The sequence below is a fragment of the Chelon labrosus genome, assembly GCF_963514085.1.
Source record: "Chelon labrosus genome assembly, chromosome: 1".
Lineage (NCBI taxonomy): Eukaryota > Metazoa > Chordata > Actinopteri > Mugiliformes > Mugilidae > Chelon > Chelon labrosus.
In genome coordinates this window covers 2,408,413-2,421,432 of record NC_140337.1, presented here as the reverse complement: position 1 = coordinate 2,421,432, position 13,020 = coordinate 2,408,413, and the positions used below count along the sequence as shown (strand labels likewise).

Genomic DNA, 13,020 nt, shown 5'->3' with positions numbered 1-13,020 from the left:
GAAGAAGAAGAAGAAGTAATGGGAGACACATCATATAGTAATGAAAAGGTGCTGAGTGATGCAGACTCAGAGTCAGCTCAGGTCATATTAGTTAATGACTTCATCCTGCAGCCATGGAAGCGGTAAAACACTGCATAAAGAGAGGAAGAAGGAGACATCTACATCAAAATATCCCACTGATCTCAGATTAAAGCTTGTCTCCCTCCGTCGTCCTCTCAGAAAGAATGCAAAACAATAAATGCTCCTGCTTGGAGGACACATGCTTTTCAGTTTTATATCCGTCCGTTTTATTTGATCCTTAGATCCTTGTTTTTCTTTTGCTCCCAATAACTCTTCTTTATTGTTTTTTACTCTTTTCCACCCCACCTGAAGCTATATGCCTGGTTCTTCCACAGCCTTTTCTCTTACGTCTCATTTCGTCTGGAACCCTGAGCAGCACTGTGTGTGATTCCTCTGGGCTGCAAAATTCATTTTTGTTGAGGAAAAACAACAAGACGGGAGTGATTTCAGAAAAGGAGGCCAGGAAAACACGAGGAAAGAGACACATGGGGAGGCGAGGAGGAAGGGGACAGGTCTTGTGACTGGTGCGTGTAGGTGGATTTGTCAGGTAGCCCACTGGATCGCAGCCACACACACAAACACCCACTCAGGATAAAGCAGGATAAAATCCAAGCTGTCCTGATTTAGACGAAATCTGACCACAAGATTAAACTCGACTAGATCAGACTAAAACCTCCATCACTACATATTTCAACAACTTGGTTTATTTGATATAAAAAGTAGCTTAAGCACGTCAAACAAAGACAAAATAAAGGGGGTTGGGGTGTTTACAGTGACTTTGCAGTGTGCACACACTTTTTTTTTTTTTTTATTGTTAGGTTAAGTTCCACATGTTTGACTTTCCATTAGAACATGAACACATCATAACAGTAGGCCAAAAAAACATCACCACCAAAATCTGATCCTAAAGCCTTCTTCTCTCTCTCCCCTGACTTTCAACCCCCTCAGTCACGAGCTAACGTCTCAAAGCATAACCTCCTTCAAATGTACAAGTGTATCCAAGAAAACACCTCCAACTTCCCACATAAATCTGCCTGGTGTTTCTGCAGGTCTTATGTGAACTGTGGAGAGATCAAAGTGTGGGTGCTGCACAATAAGAGGCAGACAAGAAGAACACGATGCAACGGATAAGAAACACCCTCATCGCTGCAGCGTAACATCCAGCTGAGCGAGGAAGCTCACCTACAGCATGTTTTCAGGGAGAAACACGTGTCTTTAAAACCAGAGGATCCAGAGGTTAAAGGGGAGACTGATTTTACAGCCAGGCGTTTAAATCAGCTGTAAGATTGGGCTGTCGCTCTCTTTAGGTCACACATTCTCGGATGTTTTCCACACTTTTCGTCTGAGCTGATTTCCCAAATCACCCACCGGACTGAAGCTATAGTGAGTTTTCTCCTTTGGGGGATACAAAATCTGTAACTTTCTGAAGTGGAAGAACTAGTGTGTTGTCTTTTTTAGCTGACAGCCATTAAAGCGACAGTCCCAAACACTTCAGCCCAGAGGGCTCTTAGCTGGATTGATGGCTGACCTTTAGAGTCACTGCCCAAACACTGAGAGGTGGAGTAAATAAAGCAGTCACTAACAAACACGCCATGTTTACCCTCCTCTTAACACAAATGGCAGGAAGGGGGAGAGGGGGAGAGAGGGGTTTGAGTGTAAGTGACGGAAAGAGAAATTTTTTGCACAGTAAGATTAAATGAGATGATGACTTTAGGAGAGAGGAAGAGCTGCAGACGTATTTGTGAAGATGCACTGATCTGTAAAGAATTAAGAATCACAAGATTTCTAAATAATTTACTACTCTGATTTTTCTACTAGTAATGTAAAGTACTACTAGTTACTGTTACTGCTGACATGACTACACCTAAACATAGTACTACTACCACCACTACAACTGCTGCCAATGGACTATTCTAAATGTTTCTACGACAACTACTGATATACTGCTACTACTATGTCTACTGATATAAGCAGCCTACTACTACTACTATTGTTAATATTAATACACGTATGACTGCACTTAAACATAGTACTACTACCACCACTGCTATTACTGCCAATACTGCCAATTAAGAATGTGGTGGTTGCCATCTTCTTAGATGTGTCCCTCAAGTTTTTCCATATTTTGTCCCAACAAATGTCTTCATTTGCTACATTTGATCCCTATGCCATGTAGCTTCCACTGGCAGTGACTTGTGAGGGTCAGAAATGAATTTGTAAAGTTTAGAAACCACTCCCCGCGTTGAACCAGTTCAAAATAGTAATTTATGAAGAGGATGTGTAGGGAGCACTGAGCCCCATGGAACACCCCCTCCTCATACTACTCCTACTACTACTACCACTACTACTAGGCGCTGTCCTCACCACCCTCCTCATACTATTAATACTACTCCTACTACTACTACTACTACTACTAGTCGCTGTCCTCACCACCCTCCTCATACTATTAATACTACTCCTACTCCTAGTACTACTACTAGTCGCTGCCCTCACCACCCTCCCAATACTATTAATACTACTCCTACTACTACTACTACTACTAGTCGCTGTCCTCACCACCCTCCTCATACTACTACTACTACTACTACTACTACTACTACTAGTCGCTGTCCTCACCACCTTCCTCATATTATTAATACTACTCCTACTACTACTACTACTACTAGTCGCTGTCCTCACCACCCTCCTCATACTATTAATACTACTACTACTAGTCTCTGTCCTCACCACCCTCCTCATACTACTACTACTACTACTACTACCACTACTACTAGTCGCTGTCCTCACCACCCTCCTCGTACTATTAATACTACTCCTACTACTACTACTACTACTAGTCGCTGTCCTCACCACCCTCCTCATACCATTAATACTACTCCTACTACTACTACTACTACTAGTCGCTGTCCTCACCACCCTCCTCATACTATTAATACTACTACTACTACTAGTCGCTGTCCTCACCACCCTCCTCATACTACTACTACTACTACTACCACTACTACTAGTCGCTGTCCTCACCACCCTCCTCATACTATTAATACTACTACTACTACTAGTCGCTGTCCTCACCACCCTCCTCATACTACTACTACTACTACTACCACTACTACTAGTCGCTGTCCTCACCACCCTCCTCATACTATTAATACTACTCCTACTACTACTACTACTACTACTAGTCGCTGTCCTCACCACCCTCCTCATACTATTAATACTACTCCTACTACTACTACTACTACTAGTCGCTGTCCTCACCACCCTCCTCATACTATTAATACTACTACTACTAGTCGCTGTCCTCACCACCCTCCTCATACTATTAATACTACTACTACTAGTCGCTGTCCTCACCACCCTCCTCATACCATTAATACTACTCCTACCACTACTACTAGTCGCTGTCCTCACCACCGTCCTCAGGAGTGTATATTCTGGATCGGGGTAATTAGCTGTCTAAACATCTGGTGGTAGCTCTCACTGACTTTTGTCCACCTGTTAATCCTAATGGCATCTGCAGCTCACTGACACCACTGTGTGAAAAACACACACAAATACTGTCTGTGTGTATTTTAAATACATGTATAAAGTACATGTGTGTCTTCTGGTGGTTGATGCTGCCTTTAAGGAGCCTTTCTCACAAAGCAGGCGAGATAAAGGTGGAATTTGCATTTGATAGCAGGTACAAAGGTAAGGGAAGAAAATGAGGGAGCAATGGGGGTATAGAAAGGGTGAGGTGATGCTGTGGCTCAGATTTGCTAACTTTAGTGTAAAATTTGGTCACAACAGTAGAGGGGACAGAGGGCCAGCAGGGCTGTGTACTGCATACAAAGACATTTTTGTCTTTATGTCCTAAAAGTGGGTCTAAATATGACTGTATTCTATTGACTTTTTAAGATCGGACACACATTTTTCTATCTAAAACAGATCTGCCAGGATTTGAAGGATTTAAAACTATTTCCCAAAAGATCTCAATAGCATCACGTTGTGTGTTTATCTACACACTTATGCAAAGACAGTGAGACTAGGAGATGCATGAAGAATTAACAGCAGACAAAAGAAGAAATTCCAGAAAAAATGAACAAACATGAGACAAAAACTTGAACAACAGTCTTGCCAAAAAAGACTTCCTTTCTCTCTTTCAGTGGAAGATCTCTGCTGACATCACAGATTTATGATATAACATGGATGTTATGACTGTTGAACTAAACCCCCTCACCACACACACACAAACAAAACTGAAGAGCAGACAGAACACGCCCCCCCCCCGCGACAACCCCCACCTGGGATGCGGGTCAAGTGACAGACGAGGGAACCCATGAGGTAGAGTGTGGCTGTACAACCGTGCACGTGAATCTGTATGTGTGTGTCTCTGCCCGTGTGTATTGGAGGACACGCATGAAACCAAGCGTGTTTGTGGTTTGCGTAGCATGACTGGTTCAAAGGAAAGCCTCAGGGTGTACATTACCACTGAACTCCTTCACCTGACTGAATGAAGATGTATATCTGGGAGGAGATTAATATGAGCACACACACACACACACACACACAAAGTCGTGTTTCTATCTTTGAAAGGACTTTCCTTTGCCATAGTGCATTGTTTAGCCCCTAACCCTAAACTTCTCAACTTAGTATCTAACCCGAACCTAACTGTAACTTATCCTAAAATCAGGTCTTTTTAAAAATTCAAGATTTGGTGGCCCCACAAATATGGTATCATCTAGATGGATGAAGGTGAAGTTTGCATTCAAGAACAGATACAAAAGTAAGAGAGGAAGATGAGAGCGAAAAACGAGGGAGGAGCGGAGATACAGAACGGGTGGTGTCTTTATCTGAGATGTATGCACACACATACACAGAATGCGTTTATTACATTTAACCCATCCAAGCAGGCGGACATGCAGGGGCACCCAGGGAACCATTAGGGGAGGTTTTGGGCGACCCTACTGGTCCCAAATCCCCTTCTTCAACCACTGGTCCTCCCAACACACATGGTCAATCAACGGCGAAACATATGCATGAGACTTTCAAAATGAATGACAAACTTGCAGCATGAGTAATTATTATTATTGTTTTTTTTTTAAAGAATATTAAGCATTTCTTAATAGCTTGGCTGTTTTTTAGACACTAAAGTAAGTTTTAAAAATGTTATAAAATTTGGGTGTTCTAAAAAGAAATGAGCATTTTCTATGAGCCATGTGGCCACTAGGGGGCGAAAGTGAGCGCACTGGGATTACTGGGAGTGAAGTTAAAGGACTGCAACATCACTTCAGTTTAGGAGTCTACTTATGGACTTTTTCTGTGTTGAAGTTCCTCAACATCCCTGATCCATGAGGTTGGGGTCAGCCCGCAATTTTAAGTACAAATTTGACACCCCGTCCACCTTTAACTTTACATCCCGTGGCAACAGAAACGGCTTTAACATACAAACCTAAAAGCTCCAGACACGCCTTTATCTGATACTCTGACATACTTATTATGTTGGCCTTTGTATGTGACATGAGTTTTATTCTTTTCTAAAGACAGTTCTGGATACATGGAGGTGAACAAGTGCAGACTTACTGTATTTAACAGGATGTACGTAATATCTGCAATTTAAAGAATATCCTCCTGAAGTATCCTACAATAAGTGTACACTTTTTCAGCTTTCTGGAAATCTTGTTGGAAGTTTAATCTAATTCAGAAAGCAGGGGAAATGTCACTAATTATTACAGATTTTTTGTTGTATTTTTTTCTAGACAAGATGCGTAAACTCAAGAGAGAGCATCCATATTCTTGTCCCCCGTCTATCTGTGTGTTAAAAGGTCCAAGTGGACCAAAACCTCAGACATTAACCTTGTGTGCTTTCATGGCATGTTAAGCTTAAATAGCCATAAAAGCAGTGGATGCAGGTGTTTAAGGTTTGCTTTACTGCATGATTTAAAACATTCCAAGTTCAGCTCTGTTACAAGGCTTACTGGACACGCCTATGTGTGGGCGGGGTCATGAGCGCGCAACTGCGCCTCATGAATTATTAATGAAGTGTGAATATTCATCCTACTGAAATATTACATGAGGAGTAAAGACTGAGCAGCGATTTGACTTCTTGATGCTGCAGCTGCGGATATGTCAAAGTTAAAGGAGCTGCAGCTCAGGAGGCGCTCAGTTTTTACAGATGCAGAGGGTGAAAAGAAGTAAAGTATATGCGCAAACGCAAACACACTCCACCACCTCCTGGGTCCCTGCTAGTAATAAAGTGTCAGGGCAAGTGTCACCTTTGTCACAATGTAGTCATGTTTTTTTTGCTGCAGCTGCACGGGATCAAAACTTGTAAGGTGTTGTAAGCAATGAGCATAAATAAAAGATGGGTTTTATTTGTCTGTACTTTCAATTTGTGTCAGAAAGCAGCTGCTGCACACCTGCAGAAGAGACACGCCTGGACAAAGGCAGAGAAAATCACAATTCCTCCTCTAGGAATCGTCACCAAACGAAATTACGCACAGTGCAATGCGAGACAGGCAGCATGACTGTAAGCAGAGCGCTGTAGTTTTAAAGGAGGAATCTGCGCCGAGTTCCTCCAAACTCAGACCTTATATCTGGTCTGAATCTTCAAGATAAGACGTCAAGATAAGACGAGCAGTAAGACGCAGATTGGGAAAGGTGCGCCACGCTTGGCAAGCTGCAGAGAAACAGGGAATGAGAAACGTGATGCGCGGGGAAACAGGACGCAAACCCCGTCCGATCTTCCTCCACGAAACTACAAAGAGGAGCTCAGGAGTTAAAAAAAAAAAAAAAAAAAAAAAAAAAAAGTGCCATGAAGGCTCGTCGCAAAGGCGCGTAATTGCTTTAATTACAAGGTTATTATTTACTTTGCAACATAACGGCAGCGGGAAAACTATAAGGAGCAGGAAGATAAGCACTTGTTATAAAGCAGCCTCTCTATTTTTAAACTTTAGTTGAGCTAAGAGCCGATGGGAGTCCCGGCGCAGGTTGACCGAGAGCGACAGGGCTCTCGGGTTCGTCGTGCGCTTATGCTGAGGTTTTATTTGGCCCATAAATCTCTGAAAAATCAAAAGCAAAATAATAAAATAGAAATGCACTTACCGCAGACTCGGATCGCTGCACCGCGACGCACAGGGCGAGGAAGAGCAGAGCCGCGGTGAGCTGTCGCAGGCTCTTCGGGTCTTTACTCATCTTGGAGGAATAAAACAAGGCTCTGCCTGCGTTAATACTGACAGACTCTGTTGCTTTCTATTCGGATGTCATAGCCCCGCAGCCTCTCTCCACACTTGCTCTCAGTCAAAGAGAAATAATTAGAAAAATAAAGGCACTGTTGGTGTCGGTTTGTCGCTGAGCTCGCAGAGGCTCCCACTGGTCCTGGCTCTGGCACCGTGCGCCTCTGTAGTCATCCTCTCTAACTTTTTCTTTCGTCGACTTGCAAACCTGCCCCGACCGGATCTACTTGCTTGGCGTAGTGATATTACCTTGTCTGCCCCTGCATCAACATGCAAACTCAATCCCAAATAAAATTCAGGATGATTTCTGCAAAAGAAAATGTCACTAATCTGACTCAATTTCAGTGCAGCTAGTGAATCTGTTCATATATTTTTTAAATATGTTATTTTAATAGAAGGATTTCGCGGATGGATAGCACGTCTTACATGCGCACTCAATCAACCCAGCGCCCAAGGCTGCACAAAAAAAGTTTCACATTTAACCCCCTTTTTTTGGGTGGAAATTTTCTCTATGCCCGGGCACGTTGCATTCCTGCCAGATTATTAAAGGTCACATTCTCACTTTTGACTCCTGACAGAGGGACGCTGCTGGCAAAATTGTAAAGAGTGAAATGGACTTGTTATGAACAAATATTCTCATCTCACTGGTGCATTCTTTTAAACTGGTCGTGAAGCGGGATTGTTGGAAAAAATGTCGGAGTCGGAGTTTATGGATGAGATCATTTTATTGTTTCAGAACCAAGAACACATCATTTAAAAAAACAAGCAAACAAACAAACATCATCATTGGAATTCTAAGATATCTGTTCAGTCCCTGATCCACCAGCATTTGGAATAATTCATTGTTTTTAACTTTTTAATTTACCTAGATGATCATGAATAGTAGAAAGGACACTGATCTTATGGTTTAGTGATATCTGAATGCATGCAACAATGAAAATATACATTTATCTGCAAATTACATGATAACATGCCAAACCAAAAAGATGCCCAGGTAAGATCCCTGTGTCACTCCACATCTGAGCCATTCAAGATAAATGAATGATAAATTCAAGAGCTAAAAAGAGGACTTGAATTTACTCCAAATGCATTTTTTATCTGATACTTAAAATATACACGGGTCCCTTATCATAGAGATACAAGAACAGCAAAAAAATATATATAAATAAATAAATAAATCTTTGCATATCAAAGTTATACATTACAACCATACATTTTTGAAAAGAAGAAGGCGGAACTGTGGCTCGAAAATTGTGAGTGTATATTTATTACGCACACTATAAGTGATACCACCATTATCCATAAAGATATTTTTTTGTCACATTAACCTGATTTTTTGGATGAAGCATCTGTTTGCTTGGTTGCACTGCATGTTGCCACATAGTGAGGACTTTTCAAGCACTGCAATGGAAATGAATCTCCTCTTGTGTGGCACTCAATGTCTCTAATGGTCAAATAAACAAAAACTGGATTCTTTCTACTTCATACTTAATTGACATTATGCAGACTTCAGGTGCAGAGCCAGTGAAATACACTTAGCATTGAACCAGAAGTGCAAAAAGGTAATATTTACAGAAAATACAGGTATCTGGTGACAGTAATAGAACTAAGTGGTGCTTTGTCCTCAAGTATCTACACAGTTGGGGAAGTATGTAAAGTTGCATTATGTACAGGATACACTTTGACAAATCATTTACAGGATATTTACCAAATATTTGGCATTTGGAGTTGCTACCAAAATGAAACACCAGCAGTGATGAACATTGTCTTGCCACATGAAGACAAGACAACTCTTTGGATATTACATTTTCTCTTCTCTTGACTTAGGTGGCTATTAACTTGCCTAGATGTTCATGAATTGTGCATTCAAGGTGCATTCTTTTAAACTGGTCGTGAAGCAGGATTATTGGACGAATTATTTAAGTTCACAAAAAGTTACTGACTGATCAGAGTTTATGGATGAGACTGTCTTATTGTTTCAGAACCAAGAACACATCATTTAAAAAACAAACAAACAAAAACACCATAACTGGAATCTGTTGACTAATTCACTGTTAAGCCTTCTTGAGGAGTTGTTGGCCTTATGTAACGAAACATCGGTGAAGGGAGGTGCCCACTTGAAAACCCCAATGACATGTTGCATACTGCTGTTGACTAGGCCAGGTATCTGATGTCTTCATGTTGGTTGGTAGCAATATTACTTTGTTTGTTTACTGATATTTAATTAGTTCATTTAGATTGCTTAATCGTCATATTTCATGACTGTAGCTTTGTTAGGGTTTCTCAGTTGGTCAAGGCCTCTAAATGTGTGTTTTGCCTGGGATGTTGGCACAAGGGACTGTAACATCTAATCCTGTGTATTAACAAATGTTCAGTCCCTGATACACCAGGATTTGGAATAATTCATTGTTTTTAACTTTTCAGCTTGCCTAGATGATCATGAATTGTAGAAAGGAGAGTGATCTTACTATAGTTATGGTTTAGGGATATCTAAATGCATGCAACAGTGAAAATATACATTCATCTGCAAATTACATGATAACATGCCAAACCAAAAAGGGTCCCAGGTAGGATCCCTGTGTGACTCCACACCTGAGCCATTTAAAATAAATGAATGATAAGAGCTAAAAGTGGACTCTCTGTTGGATTTACTCAAAGTGCAAATTGTGGTCTCATCGTTAAGTAAATATTGGTCCCTCACTATGATATTTCTATATACTTTTAAATACACTTTTGCACTCATTATCTTGTTCTCCACAGTTAGTGTTATGGAACAATATACAGTTAAATAAAGGTAATATTGGTTTGTATTACATTGGCAAGACTATTATGGGTGATAATGTTGCTAATAGGGTCATGAGGACACTTTAAACTTTAAAGTACTCATAAATGAACATTTATGGGTTGGATGGGTTCAGAAAGCTTCATCGTCTTTATATTTTCATTCTCAGTCAAATCATTTCTCATCTTTTGCCTTTTTTCTCAGCTTTAAACTATCTCCGAAGAGATGTGCTTCCTTTGCTGGAACCGAAAAGTTTGAGGAGATAATGGTGTGGGTAGAAAACTCCTGTCGCGACTGTACGGAGGCACGAATGTGACATGTGTTGGCCCCTCCCCTCCTCTGGTGCCTGTGCGCTGCTGAGTTGAAGCGCAAGAGCCTGGAGAGCGCAGCAGCGACTACACCGCTGCAACTTTGGTGAGTTGGATAAGCTCTCGTTTTGTGAAAGAAAGCCACGCACAAAGAATGTTTCTGTGTTTCTTGTGTTTTAACGGTTGAAGCTGCGTGTGTGTGTGTATGTAAAGATGTGGAGTTGCGTTTAGCAGTGGGACTACTTTGTGTCTTTCTTTCTGTCTGTCTCCGGGTAGATGACAGGTTTTTTTTTTTTGAGCCGTCGATGAGCGCGTTTGAAGTGCCTTGCTGGTGAAGAAAAGGGGATTGAGTCTCGACCTGCGGTTCCCCCTTTGCCAGTCGGATCAAAATGAAACTCCTGTAAGCATTCTTTTTGTTTTTAAAAATCTATATCAAAAATATTCTCTGTGCGTTTTAGGCTTTGCGTGCTGCTGCAGACCTGCTCGGTGCTGTGGGGCACATTGATCTCAGCTCCGGCGCAGTTTACCTGCCTCATAATAAGTGGAGAACACACACTAACGAATATGTTTATCTCTCCGGCAGGATTTGTGCGATAGCAGTGGTTTTGGCTGTGAGATCTGCGCACGGAGTAAGTCACATTTGTTTACTTTTAACATTGTTCAGGTGAAGTGGCTCTCCACTCTCGAGTTATTTAGCGGATGGGTTTTTTCCTCGAAACAAGATCATTTTCATGAAACAGTTAATGGCTCACATGGATGAGCAGCTGACCTGATGTGGCCAGGCGGGGAACCAGCCCTGCCTCTTTAACAAATACGACTTAAACTTCAGCAGCCGATCGCGTCGTGGCATGAAGACTTAAACTTTCATATTGTGTGTTCATATAGTGACTTTTAATACCTAGGCTGCGCTCTGCCAGACCGTGCACTCTGCGCCCCTGCCTGGATTTTGATGGTGTCTTCATCCTGCCGCATAATATTGTCTCTACAAAAACTTTAAAAGCAATGTTGTGTTGCATTTTTTAAACAGTAATTTAATAGAAAAGCGCATTTACACACGCGCTCATTTGCGCAAAATCAGTATATGAATCTGTGGACCATGCACTTTTTTAAAGCTTCGGATAACACTCAGCCTTTAGAAGTGGCCCGAGGGACCGAAAAAACCAGCTCATGTTTGAGTGGGCCCGCTCACAGTCATTTGCAAGTCAAACCCCGCCCCGCTGATTAATATTTAGAGTGAAGAGATTATTGGGGGGAAACGTCCCCTTTCCAGGCCCCTCCTTTCTAAGGCTGAGGCTGAGCTCTGCAGAGAGGTTTGGCTCCTCCACTTCACACAGCACATAGCGTTGATGCTTTACTGACAGTTATTTTTTTGTTTTTGTCCACGTTCCCAACTACTTCATTCATAATCCACCGCTGTCATTGCTTTTTATCAGATCCACCAGCCTTTGTATGCTCCATCTTAGTCTAATATCTCCTTCTGTTGTGCAAAATAAAATTACAGCATCTGTATCCAAATTTCCAAATTTCGTTCATTTGAATGTTTGTTACCACTTTATTTGAACAGTGTATACTCTCTGTTGTCTATACTGTCTATTCCCATTCATTACCTGTTTAGGCGCCAGCCTCTACTTGTTATTTGAAGGGGTAAAAATAGATAGGTGAATACTAGATAAATACACAAAGGACAAAGATGAAAGCTTGAATCCATGCCAGAAACAGTGATGGAAAAGCTCACAATCAAATATCACTTATATGGGAGATTAAGATTGAAATAGAACGGTTTTATGAGTTATGGCCTCTTATCTGAGCAGAATGTTGCAACTACAGCCTATAGTCTTTCTAATCTACATAATATCTGAGCCCCAGGTTTGTAACTTGGGGCGGAAGTGTTCATAATGTCAGTTTATCTGCTTTTAATTTGGCGAGTCTGTGAAATGTGACATATTTTCTTCAGTAAATGCAACGCATAATACAGCTGAGTGACGGGAAATGAGCGAATCAGCGGGCCGAAAGCTTCCTGTGTCTCAATAGAGGAGAAAGCTGATTGAGCTGCATTGACTTTGAATTGACTCCTCCGCCCACTTCCCACCTCCCCGTTGTTTTGTGTTGTATATGAGTGCGTGTGACTGGGTGGCTGAGTGGATGGATGTGTGGGTTGAGTGAGTGACACATGGGTTCATTGGGTGGTCTGGGCTTTCATAACCGCGGTAGTCGCATCTTTGGGAAGCGCCGCAGCGGTCCAGACAGACAAAACAGTCTTTGGGCCTTTGGCTTAATCGGAAGTTTGTCTTCGGCTCTCTGAGTTACCGTAGAGGGCAGAGGGAGTGTCTTTATCAGGTGTTGTCAGTGTCAGCCGATAATACAGAACAAATACTTGTTTATATCTCAAAGAAATACTGTAGAAGACAGAGCGATGGCATGAGATAAAGAGCTGTTAAGGTGGAAGTCAAAATCCAACTAACAATCCAACTAATAATCCAACTTCAAAAATGAGTGTTTGGTTTTGAATTTGGTCGTTGTGCTTTTATAGTGACTCTTGTTTTTACAAAATTTTTGCAATTTGCAACATCTCCCATACACGTAGAATCTCCGATGTAAGCACGAGGGGGGTGGGGTTTTGTTGATGTAACACAGTCTGGCTGCCATTTTTTTGGAC

The 13,020-nt window shown here is 41.6% G+C and overlaps 2 protein-coding genes across 4 annotated transcripts in view; one reads left to right on the top strand and one right to left on the bottom strand.

Moving 5' to 3' along the window:
- Nucleotides 1-7,647, bottom strand: part of col4a5 (collagen, type IV, alpha 5 (Alport syndrome)) — a 49,416-nt gene extending 41,769 nt beyond the window's left edge. The window contains exon 1 of the mRNA XM_084553052.1: nt 7,144-7,647. Within this exon, the coding sequence (XP_084409178.1) occupies nt 7,144-7,233 (90 nt within the window). The 5' untranslated portion in view covers nt 7,234-7,647. The remainder of the gene's footprint in view (nt 1-7,143) is intronic.
- A 2,781-nt stretch (nt 7,648-10,428) lies between these two features.
- The window catches only part of col4a6 (collagen, type IV, alpha 6), a 114,119-nt gene continuing 111,527 nt past the window's right edge, over nt 10,429-13,020 (top strand). For all 3 annotated transcript variants that reach the window (XM_084544849.1, XM_084544848.1, XM_084544847.1), the window contains exons 1-3: nt 10,429-10,470; nt 10,641-10,764; nt 10,948-10,993. In XM_084544849.1, the coding sequence (XP_084400975.1) occupies nt 10,754-10,764; nt 10,948-10,993 (57 nt within the window). In that variant the 5' untranslated portion in view covers nt 10,429-10,470; nt 10,641-10,753. The remainder of the gene's footprint in view (nt 10,471-10,640; nt 10,765-10,947; nt 10,994-13,020) is intronic.